We start from the raw sequence: 26,932 nt of genomic DNA on the forward strand, positions 1-26,932 counted from the left end.
CACAAAGAAATCCCATTGCAGTGCCCCGGATAGCTGAGGCTACGTGAGAGAAAATAAATGTTGGCTTTGGCCCACACTCCATGCCCTAGTCAGTCTGGGTTTTTTTGCAAAGTGCCAGGCAGGTACAACTCTGCTATGGGAAGTCTGTGTGCACCCAAAGCATTGGTGGCTAGCAGGAAGCCACAGACCATACATAAAGAAATCCCATTGCAGTGCCCCGGATAGATGAGGTTATGTGAGAGAAAATACATGTTGGCTTCGGCCCACACTCCATGCCCTAGTCAGTCTGTTTGTTTTTTTTTAAAGTGCCAGGCAGGTACAACTCCACTATGGGAACTCTGTGTGCACCAACAGCATGGGTGGCTCCAAGGAACCCACAGACGGTACATAAAGAAATCCTATTGCAGTGCCCCGGATAGCTGAGGTTACGTAAGAGAAAATACATGTTGGCTTCGGCCCACACTCCATGCCCTAGTTAGTCTGGGTTTTTTTGTAAAGTGCCAGACAGGTACAACTCCGCTATGGCAAGTCAGTGTGCCCCCACAGCATGGGTGGGTAGCAGGAACCCACAGACCATACATAAAGAAATCCCATTGCAGTGCCCCAAATAGCTGAGGTTACGTGAGAGAAAAACATGTTGGCTTCGGCCCACTCTCCATGCCCTAGTCAGTCTGGGTTTTTTTGTAAAGTGCCAGGCAGGTACAACTCCGCTATGGGAAGTCTGTGTGCACCAACAGCATGGGTGGCTCCCAGGAACCCACAGATTGTACGTAAAGAAATCCCATTGCAGTTCCCCCGGATAGCTGAGGTTACGTGAGAGAAAATAAATGTTGGCTTCGGCCCACACTCCATGCCCTAGTCAGTCTGTTTTTTTTTTTTTAGAGTGCCAGGCAGGTACAACTCCGCTATGGGAAGTCTGTGTGCGCCCACAGCATAGGTGGCTCCCAGGAACCCACAGACGGTACATAAATAAATCCCATTGCAGTGCCTCGGATACCTGAGGTAACGTGAGAGAAAATAAATGTTGGCCTCGGCCCACCATCTATGCCCTAGTCAGTCTGGGATTTTTGGGGGCCAGATAGGTAGAGCACCGCGATGGGAAGACTTAGTGCACCCATAGTATGCACTGACTCCTGTAATATTCCTGTAGCAAAGGTATAAGCTGACCCCAATAACAGTTATGTTGCAGAAGTCTATGGAGACCCCAGTAACATTTCAGTAGTAACAGGATAGACAGACCCCAGTAACATTTCTGCAGTAACAGTATAGACAGACCCCAGTAACATTTCAGTAGTAACAGTATAGACAGACCCCATCAACATTTATGTAGTAACAGTATAGACAGAGACAAGTAACATTTATGTAGTAACAGTATAGGCAGACCCCAGTAACATTCATGTAGCAGCAGTATAGGCAGACCCCTGTAGCCTTTCAGTAGCAGGAGTATAGACAGAGCCCAGTATTAGTAACATTTCAGTAGTAACAGTATAGACAGACCCCAGTAACATTTCTGTAGAAGTAAAGGCAGACCCCAGTAACATTTCTGTCACCGCAGTATAAGCAGACCCCTGTAACATTTATGTAGCAGAAGCATAGGCAGACCCCAGTGACATTTATGTAGCAACAGTATTGGCAAACCCCTGTAACATTTCTGTAGTAACAGTATAGACAGATCCCAGTAACATTTCTGTAGCAGAAGTATAGGCAGACCCCTGTAACATTTGTGTGGCAGCAGTATAGAAAGACCCCAGTAACATCTTTGTAGCAGAAGTATACGCAGACCCCTGTAACATTTTTGTAGTAACAGTATAGAAAGATCCCAGTAACATTTCTGTAGCAGAAGTATACGCAGACCCCTGTAACATTTACGTGGCAGCAGTATAGGCAGACCCCAGTAACATCCTTGTGGCAGCAGTATAGGCAAACCCTTGTAAAATTTACGTGGCAGCAGTATAGGCAGACCCCAGTAACATTTTTGTAGCAGAAGTATACGCAGACCCCTGTAACATTTCTGTAGTAACAGTATAGACAGATCCCAGTAACATTTCTGTAGCAGAAGTATAGGCAGACCCCTGTAACATTTGTGTGGCAGCAGTATAGAAAGACCCCAGTAACATCTTTGTAGCAGAAGTATACGCAGACCCCTGTAACATTTCTGTAGTAACAGTGTAGAAAGATCCCAGTAACATTTCTGTAGCAGAAGTATACGCAGACCCCTGTAACATTTACGTGGCAGCAGTATAAGCAGAACCCAGTAACATTTTTGTAGCAGAAGTATACGCAGACCCCTCTGACATTTCTGCAGTAACAGTATAGACAGATTCCAGTAACATTTCTGTAGCAAAAGTATAGGCAGACCCCTGTAACATTTACATGGCAACAGTATAGGCAGACCCCAGTTACATCATTGTGGCAGCAGTATAGGCAGACCCCTGTAACATTTAGGTGGCAGAAGTATAGGCAGAACCCTAGAACATTTAAGTGGCAGCAGCACAGGCAGACCCTAGTAATATCCTTGTGGCAGCAGTATAGGCAGACCCCTGTAACATTTAGGTGGCAGAGGTATAGGCAGAACCCTATAACATTTAAGTGGCAGCAGCACAGGCAGACCCTAGTAATATCCTTGTGGCAGCAGTATAGGCAGACCCCTGTAACATTTAAGTGGCAGCAGTATAGGCAGACCCCTGTAACTTTCTTGTAGCATAAGTATAGGCAGGCAGACTCCAGTAAAATTTCTGTAGTAATAGTATAGGCCACCCTCTGAAACATTGGGGCACCAAGAGCGTAGGCGAAGGCCGGAAAAATTAGTTGGATAAGAGTGTAAGACGTGGGCCAGGCATGGCACGTGTGTGAGGCTCCCGAGCTGCAGAGCCACCACCAGGTTACAGTCGTTTTCACGCATGACCATGCCAGGCTGGAGGCTCAGCGGCGAAAGCCAGAGGTCGGTCTGCTCAGTCAGACCCTGCAACAGTTCGGGGGCCGTGTGCCTCTTGTCACCTAGGCTGAGTAGTTTAAGCACGGCCTGCTGAAGCTTGCCCACCGCTGTGCTGCCGCGCTGCGCCACACCGACAGGTGGCGACGTGCTGCTCACATTTCTTAATTGAGAGGTAAAGGCTGTGTAGTAGGAGGAGGAGGGGGAGTGTTTAGAGGAGGTGGCATAGACCGCTGCAGATACCAGAACCGAGGAAGGACCCGCTATTCTGGGTGTGGGTAGGTCATGTGCGGTCCCAGGCTCTGACTCGGTCCCAGCCTCCACCAAATTCACCCAGTGTGCCGTCAGGGAGATATAGTGGCCCTGCCTGCCAGTACTTGTCCACGTGTCCGTGGTTAAGTGGGCCTTTCCAGTAACCGCATTGGTGAGGGCACGATTGATGTTGCGGGAGACGTGCTGGTGTAGGGCTGGGATGGCACACCGGGAAAAATAGTGGCGACTGGGGACCAAGTAGCGTGGAACCGCCGCCATCATGTTTTTAAAAGCCTCCGTTTCCACAAGCCTGTACGGCAGCATCTCCAGGCTGATCAATTTGGCAATGTGCACGTTTAAAGCTTGAGCGTGCGGGTGCATGGCGGCGTATTTGCGCTTTCACTCCAACGCTTGTGCTAGCGACAGCTGGACGCTGCGCTGAGAGACATTGCTGGATGCGGCCGAGGACAGTGGAGGTGAAGGTGTGGGTGCAGGCCGGGAGGCACTCGTGCCTGTGTCCTGAGAGGGGGTCCGATACATTGCTGGATGCATTTTCTGCCATCCACGACAGGACCTGCTCACACTGCTCTGTTTGTAATAACGGTCTACCACGTGGAACCAAAAAATGTGATATGAAGCTGGGGACCCCAGAAACTTGCCTCTCTCCTAATCCCGCAGCAGCCGGCTGCGATTCACCTGGACCAGGAACTCGGCCTGTGCCTACACCCTCACTTGGACCTCCGCATCCTCGCCTGCGTCAACGTCCACGTCCTCTAGCCCTACCCCTACCCCTCAGCATGGTGAATTACGAATAGAGCAGACACAGAGCGGTGTAAATAATAATTTGGAATTATTGGCGTACAGTTGGAGGCTGACAGCGGTATTGCAACGAGAACTCCAGGCAGACACAAAGAATACAAAAGGCTGCAGACACACAGTAAATTTCACACGGACAGGGGTAGCGCAACCAAGGAGCTTTTATTGTAATTTTTTTTAAAAAGAATACAGGATATATAGCGTGTATATGACTTTCCCTCTATCAGTGGCTGTCGTTGCACGCTGTGCGTCAAGTTGACGACAGACGCAGAGCAGTGTAAATAATTATGGAATTATTGGCATACAGTTGGAAGCTGACAGCGGTATTGTAACGCTAACTCCAGGCAGAAACAAAGAATACAGAAGGCTGCAAACAGGCCTAGCGACGCAATAGTGATTCACTACAACTCCCACCAGACACACAGTAAATTTCAGATGGTCAGGGGTAGCCCTAAGAAGGAGCTTTTATTGTAATTTTTTTGGAAAAAGAATACAGGCTACATAGCGTGTATATGACTTTCCCTCTATCAGGGGCTGTCGCCGTACGCTGTGCCTGAAGCTGACGGCAGACACAGAGCGGTGTAAAAAATTAGGGAATTATTGGCGTGCAGTTGGAGGCTGACAGCGATCATGTAACGCAAACTGCAGCCAGAAAAAAATAATATGCAAGGCTGCAAAAAGGCCTAGCTGCGTAATAGTGAAGCACTACAACTCCCAGCAGCCACGCAGTAAAATGCAGACAGTTACAGGTAGCCGTAAGAAGGAGCTTTTTAAAAAAAAATTGAAAAAGAATACAGGCTATATAGTGTGAATATGACTTTCCCTCTATCAGTGGGTGTCGCCGTACGCTGTGCCTGAAGGTGACAGCAGACACACAGCGCTGTAAAAAATTAGGGAATTATTGGCGTACAGTTGGAGGCTGACAGCGGTTATGTAACACAAACTGCAGCCAGAAAAAAATTATACGCAAGGCTGCAAAAAGGCCTAGCTGCGTAATACGGAAGCACTACAACTCCCAGCAGCCACGCAGTAAAATGCAGACGGTCACAGGTAGCCCTAAGAAGGACCGTTGGGGTTCTTGAAGACAGGATTCTACACTACCACAGTCCCTGCCTCACCAGTACTGCCGCTATACTCTGTATAATCAACTGCAGACTGAGAACGCTATAGCTGTAACAGTCTGCAGAGCCCGAGATGAAAAAAAAATTTGGGGGTGCAAAACTACTCCCAGCAGCCACAACAGTAATGCACATGGTCAGATGTGGCCCTAATAAGGACCGTTGGGGTTCTTGTAGACAGGATTCTACGCTACCACTGTCCCTGCCTCACCAGTACTGCCCCTATACTCTGTATAATTGACTGCAGACTGAGAACGCTACAGCTGTAATAGCCTGCACAGCCCGAGATGACAGAAAAAAAATTTGGTGCAAAACTGCTTCCAGCAGCCACAACAGTAATGCACACGGTCAGATGTGGCCCTTAGAAAGACCGTTGGGGGTCAAGTAACGAGCATCTCAAACACCCTAATACTCGAACGAGCATCAAGTTTGGACGAGTATGCTTGTTCATCTCTAGTATCAACCTATCTCTACCCTTATATCCCTGAAACCTTCTTCCCCATCAGCTGTGGCTCCTGTTGGGGAAACAGACAGCGATCTCCCGCATGACAGACGGGGATACTACAATTATAAGAGCAAAAACTGTCAAGAAACACACTGCACTAAAATCCCTCTCTCATCACCAAAGGGTTTCTTTTTCTTCCTATTATTATAATCATCATCATTATTATCCTCATCACTATATTATTAATAGTAATAACATCAACCACACTATTATAATTATTAAATATATATTTCTAGTTTTTCTGCCACCTTCAACATTAAGGAGAGGCAACACTTCAACCTTGAATTGAGCGAAATAACCGAGGGTGCGCGACTGCAGTTTACTCATAACTTTCAAGCTTTTGATAACCACTCTGTTCCTCTTTCCATCGGATGGGCCCGAGCCCCCCGGATAACATCCGGGCTTCTGAAAGCTGCTCTTTTGCATTTAAAACTTATTCCCAGACAACCATAAAATCATCACCAGACTTGATACGCTTTCAGTCGGGCAGGTCCAAGCCCCCCAGAGAAGGCTGGATAACCGCAAGGACACTAGAAGCCATAACAACTGTCAGGCGGGCTGACTCTGCCCCCTGGATAACCTCAGGACACTAGAAACCCATGTTTAATAACAAAAACCATTAGGTGGGCTGACCACGCCCCCTGGATAACCTCAGGACACTAGAAGCCCTTGTTTAACCTCTTCCCTCCCCATGATGTAAGGGTACGTCATGGGAGCGGGGTACTTAAGTCATAGGGATAGCGCGAGATCATAGCAGATCTCGCACTATCCTGCAGCGGGAGTCGGCTGTCACTAGTAGCCAGCCTCCTGCAGCGAGAGTGGGGGGCATCGGAGATGCGCCCACCCACTGTTAATATCTGTGATCTATCTGGAATTTTTAGATTCAAGTTCCCTTCTGTGACGTGCATAATGAATACAGTCCTGCTTTATTGAAGCTAGAAAAGAGTGCTGCTTGTACCTATATTTGATGTTATGTAGAAGTAATATTATGAAGCCCACCAGTAGTACAGTGAGACTGCTGTATGTATGCCACTATTTATGGCTGAAGCAAAAGCCATATTATAGGACTACTCGGCTGTTTCCGTAACTGCTGACCACACCTGGCCACTACATACAGTCAGACCAGGGTAGTGCAGTCCACAACTAGAGATAGGTGCAGGTCCCAGGGGTCGCTAATAATGGGCTGATTTGATTGTTGATCTTGGTGCAGAAATTAAAGGCAGATTTTCAGTATAAATTTTGTGCTGTTTGTGAAAATGGAGTTATATAAAAAGACAATCTCATATTCCGGACAAAGTGGTCGGGAATTTAATCTGTGATGCTGAAAGGTACCTTTAGGGTGCATTCAGACGAGCGTGTTTATGTCCATACATATGTGCGCACATAACCACTCGTCTATTAGAACCATTGGTTCCCTATGGTGTGTTCATATGTCTTTGTTTTACAGGCGTGATAACAGGTGTACCTGTAAAAGATAGGACATGCGTGCACCATAGGTCAGTGGTGCGTGTCAATATTCCCCGCGGGGAGTCCCCTCATCACTGAACACTGTAACAGCACAGTGACAGAGGATTGCAAAGCTCTCCGATTGATTTCAATTGAAAGCAATAGGATGCCGGCACCCATGCAGTAATTTTTGAGAAAGGGCTATTAATATGAGCCCCTCACTGAAAATTAATTCTAGTTGTAGTAAAACTTAAAAAAAATACATAATCACTAGAGATGAGCGAACGTACTCGTCCAAGCTTGATACTCGATCGAATATTAGGGTGTTTGGGATGCTCGTTACTCGTAACGAGCACCACGCGATGTTCGGGTTACTTTCACTTTCATCTCTGAGACGTTAGCGCGCTTTTCTGGCCAATTGAAAGACAGGGAAGGCATTACAACTTCCTCCTGTGATGTTCCAGCCCTATACCACCCCCCTGCAGTGAGTGGCTGGGGAGATCAGGTGTCACCCGAGTATAAAAATCAGCCCCTCCCGCGGCTCGCCACAGATGCATTCAGACATAGAGGAGGGAAAGTGCTGTTGCTGCCTGATCTGCTATAGGGAGAGTGTTAGGAGTATTTTAGGCTTCAAGAACCCCAACGGTCCTTCTTAGGGCCACATCTAACCGTGTGCAGTAGTGTGGAGGCTGCTTTTTGCAGTGTTGCACATTTTTTTTTTTTTTGGTATATCGGCCGTGCAGAGCATTGCGCCCTGCAGTAATACTCCAGGGACAGAAGTGCTTAGGCAGGGATAGAAGACATATTATTGATTGAATATAGGCAGTGGGCCTTAGCAAAAAAACTTGGGGGAAAAAATCTATTTGGCCTGCCTGTCACTGTGCTCAGTGTTCTGGGTCCGTCTGTGCTGGGTGTAGTAGTTCTACAAAATCATACGCAGCCAGCTAAGTGTTACAGCAGGCTTTCGCCAAATTATTTCCTGGCTCTGTCTGGGCTCTAAAATCACCGCTGTGTTGCAGTTCATAGTGCAACACTCTGCAGTTCTGTGACACACTCCAGGGACAGAAGTGCGTAGGCAGGGACAGAAGACATATTATTAATTGAATATAAGCAGTGGGCCTTAGCAAAAAAAATTGGGGGAAAAAATCTATTTGGCCTGCCTGTCACTGTGCTCAGTGTTCTGGGTCCGTCTGTGCTGGGTGTAGTAGTTCTACAAAATCATACGCAGCCAGCTAAGTGTTACAGCAGGCTTTCGCCAAATTATTTCCTGGCTCTGTCTGGGCTCTAAAATCACCGCTGTGTTGCAGTTCATAGTGCAACACTCTGCAGTTCTGTGACACACTCCAGGGACAGAAGTGCGTAGGCAGGGACAGAAGACATATTATTAATTGAATATAAGCAGTGGGCCTTAGCAAAAAAAATTGGGGGAAAAAATCTATTTGGCCTGCCTGTCACTGTGCTCAGTGTTCTGGGTCCGTCTGTGCTGGGTGTAGTAGTTCTACAAAATCATACGCAGCCAGCTAAGTGTTACAGCAGGCTTGCGCCAAATTATTTCCTGGTGTTCCGTAAGCAAAGTCAGCCTCCAACCACAGGCCAATAAGCGGCACATTTAATTACAGCGTTCTGTTTCTGCATTACTGGTAATACAGCATGCTGAGGGGTAGGGGTAGGCCTAGAGGACGTGGACGCGGCCGAGGACGCGGAGGCCCAAGTCAGGGTGTGGGCACAGGCCGAGCTCCTGATCCAGGTGTATCGCAGCCGACTACTGCGGGATTAGGAGAGAGGCACGTTTCTGGCGTCTCCACATTCATCGCACAATTAATGGGTCCACACGGTAGACCTTTATTAGAAAATGAGCAGTGTGAGCAGGTCTTGTCGTGGATGGCAGAAAGTGCTTCCAGCAATCTATCGTCCACCCACAGTTCTGCGCCGTCCACTGCTGCAACTCAGAATCCTCTGGCTGCTGCTCCTCCTTCCTCCCAGCCTCCTCACTCCATTACAATGACACATTCTGAGGAGCGGGCAGACTCCCAGGAACTGTTCTGGGGCCCCTGCTCAGATTGGGCAGCAGTGGTTCCTCTCCCACCAGAGGAGTTTATCGTGACTGATGCCCAACCATTGGAAAGTTCCCGGGGTCCGGGGGATGAGGCTGGGGACTTCCGGCAACTGTCTCAAGACCTTTCAGTGGGTGAGGAGGACGATGACGATGAGACACAGTTGTCTATCAGTGAGGTAGTAGTAAGGGCAGTAAGTCCGAGGGAGGAGCGCACAGAGGATTCGGAGGAAGAGCAGCAGGACGATGAGGTGACTGACCCCACCTGGTTTGCTACGCCTACTGAGGACAGGTCTTCAGAGGGGGAGGCAAGGGCAGCAGCAGGACAGGTTGCAAGAGGCAGTGCGGTGTCCAGGGGTAGAGGCAGGGCCAGACCGAATAATCCACCAACTGTTTCCCAAAGCGCCCCCTCGCGCCATGCCACCCTGCAGAGGCCGAGGTGCTCAAAGGTCTGGCAGTTTTTCACTGAGAGTGCAGACGACGGACGAACAGTGGTGTGCAACCTTTGTCGCGCCAAGATCAGCCGGGGAGCCACCACCAACAGCCTCACCACCACCAGCATGCGCAGACATATGATGGCCAAGCACCCCACAAGGTGGGACGAAGGCCGTTCACCGCCTCCGGTTTGCACCGCTGCCTCTCCCCCTGTGCCCCAACCTGCCACTGAGATCCAACCCCCATCTCAGGACACAGGCACTACCGTCTCCTGGCCTGCACCCACACCCTCACCTCCGCTGTCCTCGGGCCCATCCAGCAATGTCTCTCAGCGCACCGTCCAGCCGTCGCTAGCGCAAGTGTTTGAGCGCAAGCGCAAGTATGCCGCCACGCACCCGCACGCTCAAGCGTTAAACGTGCACATAGCCAAATTTATCAGCCTGGAGATTCTGCCATATAGGGTTGTGGAAACAGAGGCTTTCAAAAGTATGATGGCGGCGGCCCCGCGCTACTTGGTTCCCAGTCGGCACTACTTTTCCCGATGTGCCGTCCCAGCCCTGCACGACCACGTCTCCCGCAACATTGTACGCGCCCTCACCAACGTGGTTACTGGCAAGGTCCACTTAACAACGGACACGTGGACAAGCACAGGCGGGCAGGGCCACTATATCTCCCTGACGGCACATTGGGTGAATTTAGTGGAGGCTGGGACCGAGTCAGAGCCTGGGACCGCTCACGTCCTACCCACCCCCAGAATTGCGGGCCGCAGCTCGGTGCTGGTATCTGCGGCGGTGTATGCTTCCTCCACTAAACCACCCTCCTCCTCCACAACCTCTTTCTCGCACTCAAGATGTGTCAGCAGCAGCACTTCGGCAGCAGTCGGTGTCGCGCGGCGTGGCAGCACAGCGGTGGGCAAGCGTCAGCAGGCCGTGCGGAAAATACTCAGCTTAGGAGATAAGAGGCACACGGCCCACGAACTGCTGCAGGGTCTGACAGAGCAGACCGACAGCTGGCTTGCGCCGCTCAGCCTCCAACCGGGCATGGTCGTGTGTGACAACGGCCGTAACCTGGTGGCGGCTCTGCAGCTCGGCAGCCTCACGCATGTGCCATGCCTGGCCCACGTCTTTAATTTGGTGGTTCAGTGCTTTCTGAAAAGCTACCCACGCTTGACAGACCTGCTCGGAAAGGTGCGCCGGCTCTGCGCACATTTCCGCAAGTCCCACACGGACGCTGCCACCCTGAGCACCCTGCAACATCGGTTTAATCTGCCAGTGCACCGACTGCTGTGCGACGTGCCCACACGATGGAACTCTACGCTCCACATGTTGGCCAGGCTCTATGAGCAGCGTAGAGCTATAGTGGAATACCAACTCCAACATGGGCGGCGCAGTGGGAGTCAGCCTCCTCAATTCTTTTCAGAAGAGTGGGCCTGGTTGGCAGACATCTGCCAGGTCCTTAGAAAGTTTGAGGAGTCTACCCAGGTGGTGAGCGGCGATGCTGCAATCATTAGCGTCACCATTCCTCTGCTATGCCTCTTGAGAAGTTCCCTGCAAAGCATAAAGGCAGACGCTTTGCACTCAGAAACGGAGGCGGGGGAAGACAGTATGTCGCTGGATAGTCAGAGCACCCTCATGTCTATATCTCAGCGCGTCGAGGAGGGGGAGGAGGAGGAAGGGGGAAGAGACAGCTTGGCCTACTGCTGAGGGTACACATGCTGCTTGCCTGTCATCCTTTCAGCGTGTATGGCCAGAGGAGGAGGAGGAGGAGGAGGAGGATTCTGAAAGTGATCTTCCTAGTGAGGACAGCCATGTGTTGCGTACAGGTACCCTGGCACACATGGCTGACTTCATGTTAGGATGCCTTTCTCGTGACCCTCGTGTTGCACGCATTCTGGCCACTACGGATTACTGGGTGTACACACTGCTCGACCCACGGTATAAGGAGAATCTTTCCACTCTCATACCCGAAGAGGAAAGGGGTTCGAGAGTGTTGCTATACCACAGGACCCTGGCGGACAAACTGATGGTAAAATTCCCATACGACAGCGCTAGTAGCCGAAGGCGCAGTTCCGAGGGTCAGGTAGCAGGGGAGGCGCGGAGATCAGGCAGCATGTACAGCACAGGCAGGGCAACACTCTCTAAGGCCCTTGACAGCTTTATGGCTCCCCAGCAAGACTGTGTCACCGCTGTGTCACCCAATGCAATGGGATATATTTATGTACCGCCGGTGGCTTCCTGGCACCCACCCATGCTGTGGGTCCACACGGAGTTGTAACTACATCCGTCCACTTCTAAAGAACCCCAGTCTGACTGGGGCATGCAGTGTGGGCCGAAGCCCACCTGCATTAAGCACGACATTACCTTAGCTGTGATGGGCAATGCAATAGGATATATTTATGTACCGCCGGTGGCTTCCTGGCACCCACCCATGCTGTGGGTCCACACAGAGTTGTAACTACATCTGTCCACTTCTAAAGAAACCCAGTCTGACTGGGGCATGCAGTGTGGGCTGAAGCCCACCTGCATTTAATCTGACGTTAGCTCTGCTGTCCAGGGCACTGCAATGGGATACATTTATGTACCGCCGGTGGGTTCCAGGGAGCCACCCATGCTGTGGGTGCACACGGAATTCCCATTGCGGAGTTGTTCCTGCCTGTGACTATTTATAAAAAAAACGCGGTCTGACTGGGGCATGCAGACACCTTGACAGAATGAATAGTGTGTGGCACATGGGTTCCCCATTGCTATGCCCACGTGTGCAGCTCCGGATGGAGGTGGCACAGTATTGGATTTCTCATTGCTTCTGTACAGCATTGTGGGCTATCGCCCCGCCCCTTTTAAAGAGGGTCGCTGCCTAGCCGTGCCAACCCTCTGCAGTGTGTGCCTGCGGTTCCTCCTCATGGCAGACGCAGTTATAAATAGACATGAGGGTGGTATGGCATGAGGGCAGCTGAAGGCTGCGCAGGGACAATTTGGTGTGTGCTGTGGACACTGTGTCGTGCGGGGGGTGGGGGGGGGGTTGGGCAGCATGTAACCCAGGAGAAGTGGCAGCAGAGTGTCATGCAGGCAGTGATTGTGCTTTGTTGGAGGTAGTATGGTGCTTAGCTAAGGTATGCTATGCTAATGAGGGCTTTTCAGAAGTAAAAGTTGTTGGGAGGAGGGGGGCCCACTCTTGCCGCTATTGTGGCTTAGTAGTGGGACCGGGGAACTTGAGATGCAGCCCAACATGTAGCCCCTCGCCTGCCCTATCCGTTGCAGTGTCGTTCCCATCACTTTTCTGAATTGCCCAGATTTTAACAAACGAAAACCTTAGCGAGCATCGGCGATATACAAAAATGCTCAGGTCGCCCATTGACTTCAATGGGGTTCGTTACTCGAAACGAACCCTCGAGCATCGCAAAAAGTTCGTCTCGAGTAACGAGCACCCGAGCATTTTGGTGCTCGCTCATCTCTAATAATCACCTCTCTGCCCCTTCTGGGTCTCAGGCGCATCTAGCCCCTTTGGTTCCGTCACTGTAATAAAGTTCTTTCAGCAGGTGGAGAATTAAAATTCCTGCCTGTTGAAAGGGCTGCGTCTGATTGGCTGAGCACTTAACCATTCATTGAATGACAGCTGAGCGCTGCCTGGGATTGGTCACAGCGCTCAGCCAATGACAGGCAGCGCTCGGCCATTCAATGAATTCAATGAATGGCCGCAACAAAACAGGAGGCTAGACAGGCTGGACTAAATGGACATTGTCTTCATTCAGCCTTACAAACTATGTTACTATGAGTGCTGCTGTGATTGGCTAAGCGCTGTGACCAATCACAGGCAGCGCTCAGCTGTCATTCAATGAATGGCTAAGCGCTCAGCCAATCAGACAGAGCCCTTTCAGCAGGCGAGGATTTTAAATCCACGCCTGCTGGAAGAACTTCATTACAGTGATGGGACTCAAGCGACTAGTTGCACCAGATATGAATGATTTTCAGGGTTTCCGGCACGCCATTGTTTTCAATGGGGCCACCAGCAGCCGTGGCCCCATTGAAAGCAATGCTGCACGGACATACATTCATGCATGTTTGTGCACGTATGTGGGTGCGCCGGTTTTGTGCGCACGTATATATGCACAACCACGCGCTCGTGTGAATGCACCCTTGCATGAAGGAACTGTCTGTCAGGCTCCAGCTCACAAAGTGTCACTGAAGTGTACAAGTGGGAGTTATTATTTGCATTTACGCAGATAACTTATTGTTCAATAGTTCTTTGGTGACTTATCATCATAGGAGACAGCCATTTAAACAAATGCACAAATCTTTCAAGCACAAACGACTGTTACTTTACACAAGAGGACTTTTGATCAACCAGCGACTATTATTTCAGTGAGCTGCAATGAGACGACCAGCAAATAGTGAGCAAATTATCACTCATTGCTCTGTCGGTGGCCATATTGATAATGAACCGTTATCACTAAAATTGCTGTTTCCAGAGATTATTCAGACAATAGTCGTCTCATGTAAAGGCAACTTAACACGGGGCTGAATTTTCCATAAGGACTTACGTTCCATCTAAAACTCTTTATCATGGGCTGATGATCAGCAGCACAAGGGTTAATATGAATGCTCGTTGCTGATTGTTCTCTTATGAAGTTTTGCCCGCAATCAGTTGACAAACAAGCAAACGCTCCCTTGTCAGCAGATCTAATTTACTATGTGGACATGAAGATCCTTGTTTGCCGGCATCACATTGTCTTGTGTAAACTGGGGAGATGCTTACAAAAACCATAAAAACAACAGCTGTACAAGCAAATTGTACCGTCTATAGTGTACTGTAAATCCAGACCCCTGTATATAGGCAGCCATAGTGTACTGTAAATCCCCAGACCCCTGTATATAATCAGCCATAGTATACTGTAAATCCAGACTCCTGTATATAACCATCTATAGTGTACTGTAAATCCCCAGACCCTTGTATATAACCAGCTATAGTGTACTGTAAATCCCCAGGCACCTGTATATAACCATCCATAGTGTACTGTAAATCTCCAGACCCCTGTATATAACCAGCCATAGTGTACTGTAAATACCCAGACCCCTGTATATAACCATCCATAGTGTACTGTAAATCCTCAGACCCCTGTACATAACCAGCCATATTGTACTGTAAATCCCCGGCCCCCTGTATATAACCAGCCATAGTATACTGTAAATCCCCAGGCACCTGTATATAACCAACCATAGTGTACTGTAAATCCCCAGACTCCTGTATATAACCAGCCATAGTGTACTGTAAATCCCCAGCCCCCTGTATATAACTATCCATAGTGTACTGTAAATCCCCAGACCCCTGTATATAACTATCCATAGTGTACTGTAAATCTCCAGACCACTGTATATAGCCAGCCATACCGTACTGTAAATCCCCAGACCCCTGTATATAACCAGGTATAGTGTACTGTAAATCCCCAGACCCCTGTATATAGCCAGCCATAGTGTACTGTAAATCCCCAGACCCCTGTGTATAACCAGCCATAGTTTACTGTAAATCCCCAGACCACTGTATATAGCCAGCCATTATGTACTGTAAATCCCCAGACCTTGAAGGCAGCAGAGTGCTTAACGAAGCTGCCAGGGACTGGGGGCGGAGTTACAGGAGTGAGGTCAGTGACCGGAAAGGGATAGGTTTAGGAGCAGGAAGAGGAGGGCACAAAAATTGTTGGATCTTAGCAGAGGGAGGTATTGCAGGGCCAGGGGATAAGGCTCCAACAGTCCGTAAAAAAGGCAGAGGTTCAGCTGCAGCGCGTGCAGGGGGTGCTGGGACACGTGTCCTCAGCCTTCTGATAGCATACGGCATGCTGCCCCACGCTCCCCTGCACGGGCTGCCAGCATGCAGGGCAGATAGCCCAGTTTGGTATTGAGAGACGGGGAGTTGCAGAAGGCAAGGGGTCTCTTAGCCCACACAGCATAGGCAGCAGGGGCAGTAGGGCAGGCGTAGGTAGATGGAGGTCGCAAGGGAACACAGTGCGTCTCACACTCTCTGCTTGAAGGCGAATGGGGGAGGAAGTTGGTGAGCAATAGGAGGAATGCAGGGGCACGCGAGGCTGGTAGCGGTGATGTAGAGAGCAGGCATCAGGAACGGCATTACCAGTTGAGTCGTCACCGACTGCCGTCAATTTCTTTGTCATACTTTCCAAGTGACGGGCAGGTTCGCCGCTGGAAGCAGATGCGCTCACGGTAGCCGCCAGTCCGGAGTATCGCAGAGGGAACGGCTCGAGGGGCTTTGCCTAGGAGCAGGCGGCAGCACTCGGCCTGACACAGAAGGAGTCAACGCGGCAGGTTGGCGAGGACCCTACCCTTGGCAGCGCCGGAGGTCGGTCTAGCTGGTAAGTCATCATGTAACAATGCATGGAAAAATTGTTTGGACCCGTCAAGAGAAACGAGTGACTGAGATTTGGTTACAGTCTTAAAATCATTACAGTACACATTGATCAAAAACTGACCAGCCAGGCATCCGTCGAGGGCCTGCCTAACTTAATCGATAGTGAAGTTTTTTCTTTTGCGACGGTTAACCCGGCAGATGGAGATCCCGCCAAAGGTCTAAAGATTGTTGATTCTGCAGGGTGCGTAGTTTAGTGGTTAGGACCGCTGCTTTCCAATGCTGGAATACTATGTGCAAATCTGACCAAGGACAAAACCTGCATGGAGTTTATATGTTCTCTTTATTATTTGAGATGTTGTTGGAAGGTTTGGTGGAGAAAAAAAAAAAGTATTAAAAAACGTGTTTATATGGGTATTTGGTTCAGCTAGTGAGAAAAAAAAAAGTCCATACACTCATAATTAAAATAAAAGTTGCAGTTAGTTTTTCTAGTGAATTTGGGTTTGCAGTTGATTGATGACACCTTACGTTTGAAAATAAATGTAAAAAAGTCATCTATGGGGCGTGGTCAGCCCGCCTGACTTTTTTTTCTGGTTAATAAATACGGTTTCCAAGGGGCGTGGTCAGCCCCACCGGATGGTTGGTTAATAACACTTTATGCTTGAAAACAAAAAAGAAAAGCTCAGCTTTTGTTATTAACCCCTTAATGATGTGGCCTATTTTGGCGTTGAGCACCAAACGATTTTTGGTATTTTTTCATCTCCATTTTCCAAAAGCCATAACTTTTTTATTTTTCCGTTGACTCAGCTGTATAAGGGCTTGACTGTCTGTATCGCCGACTGTCTGTATCACCCATACTATGTCTTCCTTTTTTCTCAAACTAAACCTCTCTAAAATTGACCTCCTAATTTTTCCGCCTTCCAACCGACCTCCCCTCAACATCTCCATTCCAGTGTCTGGGACCTTCATAACCCCCAGACAGCATGCCCGCTGCCTTGGGGTCACATTGGACACCTCTCCTTTACCCCCCATTTCTAATCTCTGGCTCAAACATGCCACATGCACCTCAGAAATATTGCTAAAAAAACGTCCGTTCCTCACCACAGACACGCTAAAGACACTCATCCACTCGCCCTCATCCACTCCCGACTCGACTACTGCAACTTGCTACTCATTGGCCTCCCCCACACCAGACTCGCTCCAATCCATACTAAATGCGGCAGCTAGGCTCTTTTTTTCTATCCAACCGTTTCTAAGACGCCTCTACACTGTACAAGTCGCTACATTGATTGCCTATCCACTGCATAACTAAATTTAAACTCCTCAACCTCACCCACAAAGCTCTGCATGGCGCTGCGCCACCATACATCGCCTCCCTCCTGCCAGTACACCACCCAATTCGCTCACTCCGATCTACTAACACACTCAGACTAAACACCCCTGTAATACGAACCTCCCATGCTCACCTGCAGGACTTCCCCAGAGCAGCACCCATCCTCTACCCCAAGGCATCTGGACAATTCCCAATGCACAAAATTTCAGATGTGCCGTAAAAATGCACCTCTTCAGGGTAGCATACTAAATCCTGCCCCCCTTGCACCTCCTGTACAACCCACACCCCATTTGTTTCAAACTGAATGTACCTCACATTGTAATTGCTGCATTGTTTTACATTTATCCCATGCCTGAAAGCGCTGCGGAATAAGTTGGCGCTATACAAATAAAGATTATTATATGTTCTATCTTTTATAGGTGCAGATTTTTTCCTGCACGCGCGTTGTGTTTTTTTCTGTGCGGAAAAATGTGTGAATCTCTGCTTGTCTGAACGAGCCCTTAAAATATGCAGGACAACTCCTTTGATGTAATAGTAGGGGCATCACTAATTGCTGTAAGCCTGCAAGGTGCACTACATGTAGTGTGACTGGCCCCCTATACAAGCCTCATCTATGTGCAGGTATAATACTAGCAGCCCCCCAGTGTATGGTTGGTGTGAGAGCGGTCGTACATCAGTATTCTGCACCTGTGCTCCTCCATATAGCATTGTGTCTTTCTGCCTGCTGCAGGGAGCTGGGGTGTTCCTGCTCTTGCATCTTTGTATCAGTAGGTTTTCAGGGTTTTTTTGTCGGATTTGATCATTTTTATTGAATCATTTGAAACATTTAAACTCAGTGATTAGAAATGCAGTGTGAGGCTGGAGGTCCATGTACCAAGAATGTCCTGTCTGACACTACGTCACCAATCGTATGGGGTTTTTCCTTGAATGACAGCAGTATTTTATGTCGTCTTTAGCTGCGACGGTTTGTACAGATGAAACGAGGTTTTAATATTTTGTATCTGTAAAACCCATGCATCTAAAAACTGCATTGGAAATGTGATATGCAGTAAAAGTGCGCGGCGCACTAATGCTACATGTACAAGCACTCCGAGAGTGGATTCAGCTATACATTTCCAGGAGGGATAAAAGAGGATCAGCTTGATGTAAGGTTAGAAGATAAAGTGCTCAGGATTTTTTTTTTATGGGCAATGCAAATAGTTACTTAGACAGACATGTCTTATAGTTCTTGCTCTCATGGGGTATTTTGCCTCTGAATTAGGGCTCCTACCCACTAGCATTTTTTTTCACTGTGAAATTCGCAGCGGTTTTTTTTTTTCTGCAGGGGTCTATGGGACTTGTAATGTTAAAATCGCGATTTACCGCGAAATCGCGATTTTGTGCGATCGCGATTTTAGCTTTACAAGTCCATAGCTCATAGACCCCTGCAGAAAAAAAAAAACGCTGCAAATTTAGCAGTAAAAAAAACGCTAGTGGGTAGTCACCCTAAAATACAGATTCTGCACCCAATTTTCTGCCCATTTCACACCATTTTAGCATTCCATGAATTGGCAGGCTGATCCCGGCTGTAGATCATATAGGACACATTTTTTTCATGCAGATTTTGAAATCAACATTACAGCAATAATAATTAACATGACAATCACATGGAAACCAGATCCGGCGGGCGAATGCGCATTTACCCCATTGACTACAGCAGAACTCCAAACTATAACTTCAATATTCTACCATGGATTAAATGGACATAACCATGGCAGAACAATCTAACATGAATATGCCAGTTTAAAACCCGTGTAAACGACGCCTTAGGGCTCAGTCAAACGGGCATTTTGACGCACAAATTTTTGAATGCATCAGTTATGCGTTCAAAAATTTGCGTCCCCGAAGCGGGCGTCACGGCGGGAAAAAGTGTGCTGCCCGCTATCCCCTGCTGTGGCTGACAGCTGCAGCAGGGGATTCCTTGGATGTGAAACAGCTGGATGCTGTCACATTCAGGGGTTCCACCTGTGGTCAATGGGGCCAGCCCCATTGAGCGCAAGGTGTTTCACATCCACGGGTTTCACTTACACACAACACCCGTTTGCCGCAGTTACATGCATTCTGCGAACCGGTGTCCTATAATTTTTGCCACGTATGTTTATGCTCATTTAAAATTCGCACATGTGCACACTCCCATTGAAAAGCATTGGTTCTATTTAAATGCAGCCAGCAAATGCAACTGACAGACGTGCGTACAAACGCCCGTGTGACTGAGCCCTTATACTGTGTGTGGATGAGAAACCAGGACAACAGCTGGTTACAGGTACTCACCGGGCCGAGACATTTCCGAGTTTTACCATATTTTGGTACACAAAATGCTTGGTATACAGAGCTCCCAGGATGGCAACACCCGCTGTTACATTGGTGACTGTGAAAACATGGATTTCCATTGTTCTAAATGTAAAACAGACAAAACAGAAGACAGTGAAGATTATTACATGCTTGTCAACTCTTCCATAATGTCCATGAGCCTCCCAGACAAAGGGGAGAACTCCCAGATACACGACAGGGTTGTCAAATCTGCCATATGTCACCAAAGCCTCTTGAAAGATGTCAAAATAAATATCCTGTGGCCCTGGTGGCGGATGTATGGCAGGCAGTCAGGGACATGCAGACTTATCTCGCTTTAGGTTTCCCAATCTTAATTTTAAAAATAATAATCTTTATTTTTTTTCTGAGCAAGTTATCCATAAAAATCACAGAGGGCTAACATTTTTTTTTTAACAATTTTTAATAAAAATGTTTCATTTTACAAAGGAATATAACATTGAGATAATGTATGAAGGCGTACAAGGCTGGCTGGGTTAGTGGTAATAGTACAATTCTAATCTATTATAGCCAGATTCTTCTCTAGCTTTCTTTGTTGTTTTGTTTGAAAAACGATTCAAAAACCTCATTGGCCTGGCCAGGACCAACTTGCAGAAGGGGAAAAGGAGGGAGGTAGGCAGGTATTGGGGTGGGGTATCGAGGGGGTGAGGGATGTTCTTCTCTTATGGGGCAGCAACCCAAGGGGGGCGGGATCCCCAAGGTTAGCTTTCGGGCTTTGTATTTATAGTGCAGTTGAGATGCCAGCCTGATGGTGAGATGGTGTAATCTATCCATGGGGTCCAAATATTCAGAAATCTGTCATACCTATCCTCTGAAATTGATGGTAATTTCTCATTAATCAGGTACAAATTTATTCAGCATTTGACCTCAGAGAAGACCAGTGAGGTATTTTGCCAAGGTCGAGCGATAGTTTGTTTTGTGGCTAGGATGAAGAACGAAATCAGCTTTCTAGAGTTTGGAGATATATTTGCAATCCTTTTGTTCAGTAGGGCTTCCCATGGGTTTTTACGCAGGTTTTGATTAGCTACTGTATAGATTAGGAAGTATACTCTAATCCACAGTCTTTTGACTCGAGTGCAGGACCACCATATGTGAAACATATTTTCTGGGGAGGAGCAGTCTTTAGAATGACCTGGAACCGCGTGAGCAATTCTTGTAGGGACTAAGTACCAGCATAATAGGATTTTATACGATGTTTCTAACATCAGTGTATTGCGGGCACCACAATTGGTTGATCTCCAAATCTGGAACCATTCGTCGTTGTTTAGAATGTTACCTATATCTCGCTCCCATTTTGCTACATATGATAGTTGCAAACGATAGGAGGTATGTACACGGCCCGGATATATTTGTGAGATAAGGCCTTTTGCTTGTGGGTATTTGAGACAGAATTTTTCAAAGGGGGTTGTTTTTAATGGGGAGTTTGTGTTTTTGAGAAGAGAGGTTATGAAATTCTTGAGCAGTAAATAGTGGAATATTTCAGAAGATGGTAGGCCAAACTTCTGAAGGGCAGGGAATGTAATTATATCATTTAATGAAAGTAAGTGGTGTATTTTGGATATACCTTTGCTTGTCCAACTTTCAAAGGACAGTGGGGAGTCAAGACCTGGTGGGAATAAGGAGGTATGCAAAAATGGTAGAAGGGGTAAGTGAGGGGAGATAAGTTTCCCAGAGTACTTCATGGAATCCCAGATTTTTAGGGAATGTTTTATAATGGGTTTAGCGATAGGTTGTCTAGGAGTCGGAGTAGTCCACAAAATCGAGTCCACTGTGAGAGGGTGTAATTCCATGGCCTCTAGAGCAAGCCAAAGAGGCACATTGGTTGTGGAATGAAGGAGGGCTAGTTGGGCCACCTGGGCAGCTTGGTAGTATTTCAATATATTTGGAGCTCCCAATCCTCCCTGCAGTCTATGTCTGTATAAAGTAGAGCATGACACAATAGGAATAGAGTTATTCCAAATAAAGCAAAGGGTCATCTGCTGAAGTATCTTCATGATGCGCCCAGGTACATGTATCGGAAAAAGTAAAGCAGTTTAGGCAGAAATGTCATTTTTGGGGAATTCACTCTTCCAATCCATGAGATGTGGTATTGGCCCCAGCTTTCCAGAAGTAGTCTGAGCATGGCAATATTGCTTACATGCCACCAGCTATGGGACTATTATCGTTTAATCAGTCACAGAGTCCGGGATCCACCTATGCCACTCTATACATATTATGCATCCTCCCATATCGGGGCGTGCTCTCCAGGCTGGGCCTTACCTGATTGGTTGTCATTGTCTCACACCCCTAGGGGTGTACTTCTTATTGCCTCTTAAAAGTGCTGTTAGGACTTACTGGCTTCATTGCTCTCCAGTCTACTTTCTGGGCTGGAGATGCTGGCATGTCTGTGGTTCCTTAGCTAGGTCTAGTTGGGCTACATTTATTATTATTACCTAGACTAGGTCTTGTATTTATCGAGTATGGCTCATTACATTTGGGAACTTATTAAGCTAATGAAACTTTATCTTATTATCTGCTGAGTATTGGCTCAGATGTGATAAGAATCGTCTAAGGGCTAAGCTACTTTCAGCTCTGGAATCTACTTGAGGGCTATTCCTCAAAGGTTTCTTATTAGTCCACTATTTTCACATGGATGGACCCAGGCCCTATGACAATCCTGGTCATTAGGGACCCACATTAATGTGTGTTCCATCTACTTTGGACAGCCTGATAGGAGAATTCTCCATTTGTAGCGTGATTCAGTATCACAACGAGACTCTTCTTGTTAGCATCTCTTTGCCAGTATCGGCTCTACTTTTTCTACAAGACGTATACAGTCTGTATCACCTGTCCAAATTGCTACTCTATTGGCAATTTGTTCCTAATCATCTAGGGTTCCTAATGTGTCACTTAGTTGACGGAAATGCGTCAAACCAATACCAGAACCCGACCAGTTCCTTTGAGATTGGAACTGAGTCATTTCACTTACAAGCATAAATATGTTATTCTGAATCAATATCCTAACAATTACTAATAACTCCCACATCACTAGGTCTAATCCTTGACTACCCTTATTCGAGAGCGAGCACTATCATTAGGGGTCCCTCTAAGGAAAAAAACTAGAATTGTATCAGCTAGTAGCATCACTCATGTCCTAAGTGAGAGATATTCTGTATCAGAACTAACACTAGCCACTGGTTCATCCTCATGTGGCTGATTAGTGATTAACAGTTGAGATATTTTTTCACTATCGATGGGGTCTTCTGGGACTCTTGCTCTTCTTGTTGTGTTCTAGATGTTGTGTGTCTTGTATGTCTTTTGAGGCGCATTATTTTAAATCTATCAATAAAAGTTAATTTAAAAAAAAAAAGGATCAATGAATGAGTTTACAGAGGAGTGGCATGTAATTTTGCTCATATAGCGAGGTGTAGGAGCTTGTTAAATTAATGCCCAAGTAGCCCAATGTCCCCATCATCCATTTAAAGGGGAAGTTGGTTTGGAGTAGGGAGACCATATCTGGGGGTAATGTGTGGTTGAAAGCTTTTGACTTTGCGCTGTTGATGATAAGGCCAGACAGAGACCCAAACCTGGACAGTTCCGCCATTAGGTTAAGGATAGTGGTATAGGTAGAAGATATTATAGCCAATATATCATCAGCAAACATGCTAATTTTATGGTGAATATAGGCAATTTCAATTCACCTGATGTCAGGGTTGTTTCCAATTTTAATCGCTAATAACTCTATCGCTAGAATGAAAAGGAGGGGGGACAATGGACAGCCCTGCCTTGTGCCTCGCCGGATCGAGATGTTATCTGAGCAAAAGCCCTTGTAATGAACAAAGGCTTTGGGGGAAGAATATAAAATACGTAGCCATGTGAGGAATTCAGCGGGAAATTTCCAGTGTTCCAGTACTGAAAACATATATGGCCAGCTTATAGTGTACAAATCCAAGGAGAGCAACTTTGCAGGAATGCCCCTATTTTGACAAATGTGGGTGAGTTGGGTGAATCGACGTATGCTGTCTGGAGCTTGTCGTCCAAAAAGGCCAAAATTTTAGTAAGAAGCTTCATGTCTACATTAATTAAGGATATAGTAGTACTATTTATCCAGCAAATCTCTTTCAGGCTTTGGTATCATGGAGATAGCTGCCAAGAGAGAAGTCTGACCTATTTGCTATCCATCTCGGATGGCGTTAAAGTAATTTGCAAGATGTGTGCAGAATGGGGGAAATTTTATTTTTATAGTAAGAAGAAGAGAAACCATCCGGTCCCAGGTGTTTATTAATTTTCAATGCTTTTATAGCTTCTATGACTTCTTCTAGAATAATTTTTTCCGCCAAGTGTTCAAAGAATGTGCTAGGAAGCATGGGAAATGTGATATCGTGAAAGTAAGAGGTTATCTGTTCTGGGGATCGGTGATGTGACTGGGAGTAAAGCTTATCGAAAAGTTGTCTGAACTCTGATACTATAGTGAATAGGTTTGCCGTGATTGTATTATGTCTAGTGCGGAGCCTAAAAAAGGGCTTATCGTAGCGCTGGCTCATAGCCTGCGGGCTAAGGGAGTAGACAGTTTGTTATTTACCACATAAAAGTGTCAGCAGGACCATCTTAGTTTGCACTCAACAAGTTTTGAAATACATAGGTCTAGTTCTGTCCTAGCTTGAGAGATTAATCTTAAATTCTCCCAAGATGGGTGATTTTTGGCCTTGTCTTCTAACTGTAGAACCTTTTGCTCTAATTCTAGTTGTCAGGATAGGCGCTCTCTCTTTCGCCGGGCGGAGGACTACCTTATGCGCCTCTCACAGTGACATGGGTGAGGAGGCGGAGGGGCTATTTATAGCAAAGTATCCTTCTAATTGTGGTGTTATCAGAGACAGTACCTCGGGTAGTGCTAGAAGAGAATCATTAATGGCCCATGTGGTATTAGTGCGTTTTGACATTAAAGAGCTGCATGGATATTGATACTGGGCTGTGGTCCATCCAAGGAATGGAAAGAATTTTAGTACAGGTTATTTGTGGCAGGAAGATATTAGAATGTGGTCTATTCTTCTATATAGGGAGTGTGGGGCTGAAAAATGCATAAAATATTTGGTAGTGTTGGTTTCCCTCTAGAAATCGACTACGTGGTGCTGGGTGAGCAATACTCGAAGATTATGTGACAGGGATTTCTAGGGCGGCAGCAGAGGTGTCAGATGAGTTATGGAGTTTCTGTCCAGGCCCGCGTTCAAAATACAATTTGAGTCCCCTCACAGTATGACCGTCCCATATTTATTTGTCTCTACCAGTTCAAACAATTTTGTAAGGAAATGTATTTGTCCGGTATTTGGGGTATAGTACGATACAATGGTTACCGGGACATGTTGAATTATACCTGTGAGTAATAGATAATGGCCTTCGGGGTCAGAGATAGTTGATGTGTGATACTTTACTGATCGTAAATTGATCATTTAGATAGATATATATCTGTGTATGTTTGTCAGTGAGCTCAATTTTTAACAGAGTGAATAAAAGTTATATTTTATGTTTAAAATTAGTTAGTGGGCTCTTCCCAGTGTAAATAATGTGTGAGTAAAGGGGACTAACCGGTTGAAGCATATTGTGACAGTTTTTGTTTTAGATGAAGCAGTTGATGAAAAAAAATGGGAATGGGTGAAGAGAGAACGCGGGGAAGGATTAGTGGAAAAATTTCTTCAAGCATACAATATTGGCATGGACTTTTTTATAATAGCAGAAAGTTTTGGATCGTTTATTGGGGGAATTAAAGCCCTGCACATTGTGCAAGATAATTTTTAAATTCATGGGCAGTTATATAAAGAACTATAAACATTGGATATCTGGGACACCCAGCCCCACGGGAGAAGAATAGGGGGAGAAAGTGAGGGGGAGAGAGTGGGGAGAAGGAGGTGTGGGAGCGATATAGAGAAGGTGCCAGACCTGTAAATTCAACATGGAAGACATTTAAGACATTACAAGTAACTAGCATGGTAAGAGCTGTTTTGGTGGTCATAACATCAACTACAACGTGGGAACGACACACGGCAACAATGCCAAAGAGGCGTTCTTAAGCTTTATATAAAATATTCAGAGGAGAACCAAGTGCATGAGGAGGTGGGGGGGGGGGGGGATAAAAAATAGTAGAGAGGAAAGGAAGAAGCAGAGGAAAGGAGAAAATAAAAATAAATAAGAGAAGAAGGTGGAAAGAGTTAGAAAAGAAGAGTTGGTTTGTAGCATAGAGCGTATAGGCCCCAAGAACTAAATTCTAGAGTCTATTAACTAAAGATAACCAGAATCCCAGTCCATGGGTAGTATTTGGCAGACCCTTCCATTTCCCTTACTCCAGTAGTTTTTTCATTCTTTTTACTTCTATCGGCGGAGTGGCGATTCTACATGCATATATGAAGTTAGTCCATAAGTGATAAAGGTATCGCTGCCGAGTTGCCTGCGTCAATCATGCATTTTCTGTTTCATTAGGAGGCTATAAAGTTTGCCTGTGGAACATAGGAGTTGGAAAGGCCTTCGAAGACAGGGAAGTATACGCATGGTCATAACATGTCCAGCAATGTATTTAAGGATGTTGGAGTCTCTTCAGTTGGAGTTGGATACTTTTCTTGGAAAGGCACCCTCAAGGTCAGTCTGACTTGAATGGCAGGAGGCAGCACCTCCCAAGATTATGGCTCACAGTTGCTCGTTGGTTTCCGGGGAGATCTAGAAGGTTGCAATGCATCTGGTGAACCTGATTGCTGGTCCGGGAGCTGGAAGCACATGTCCGTAAAGCAGCGCCGAGCTCTATCCGGGGACAGGATAGTATGGGTGTTAGCTTGGAAGAGGAATGTCAGCGTAAACGGGAAGCCCCACCTATACTGGATGCGCTTTTGCTGCAAAATTTCCAAATAGGGCTTGATGGCTGTCCTTTTAGCAAGGATTGAAGGGGCCAGGTCAGGGAATAATTGATAATAGTGACCCTGGAAGGAGAGCTTTGAGATGGAGCGAGCCATATTAAGCAGTTGTTCTTTAGAGCGGTGGTAGTGCATTTTCAGGACAATGTCTCTTGGTGGGCCCCCAGCCTTGCGGGCTCTTAACGCTCTGTGGAGTCTGTCCATCTCCATTTGTTCTATAGGAATATTGGGGCATAATTCCTGGAAAAGGTCTGTTATGGTGGATTGAAGATCTTCAATGGATTCTGGGAGGCCCCATATTCGTAGGTTGTCTCTACGAGCTCTGTTTTCAGCATCATCCCACTTGTCGTGGAGGATGAAGATTTCCTTCTGTATCTGCTCGACTTCTTTTTCGTGGGACTCAAAGACTGTAGTTGCATTATCCATGTGGTCTTCCAGCGCAGCTGTTT

At 46.9% G+C, this 26,932-nt stretch overlaps 1 protein-coding gene across 2 annotated transcripts in view; it reads right to left on the minus strand.

Annotated features, from left to right (window-relative positions):
* Positions 1-26,932, minus strand: part of LOC136614463 (leucine-rich colipase-like protein 1) — a 168,840-nt gene that overhangs the window by 86,114 nt on the left and 55,794 nt on the right. For both annotated transcript variants that reach the window (XM_066594115.1, XM_066594114.1), the window contains exon 3: positions 19,552-19,674. In XM_066594115.1, the coding sequence (XP_066450212.1) occupies positions 19,552-19,674 (123 nt within the window). The remainder of the gene's footprint in view (positions 1-19,551; positions 19,675-26,932) is intronic.

This window comes from Eleutherodactylus coqui, chromosome 1, assembly GCF_035609145.1.
Source record: "Eleutherodactylus coqui strain aEleCoq1 chromosome 1, aEleCoq1.hap1, whole genome shotgun sequence".
In the NCBI taxonomy this organism is placed as follows: domain Eukaryota; kingdom Metazoa; phylum Chordata; class Amphibia; order Anura; family Eleutherodactylidae; genus Eleutherodactylus; species Eleutherodactylus coqui.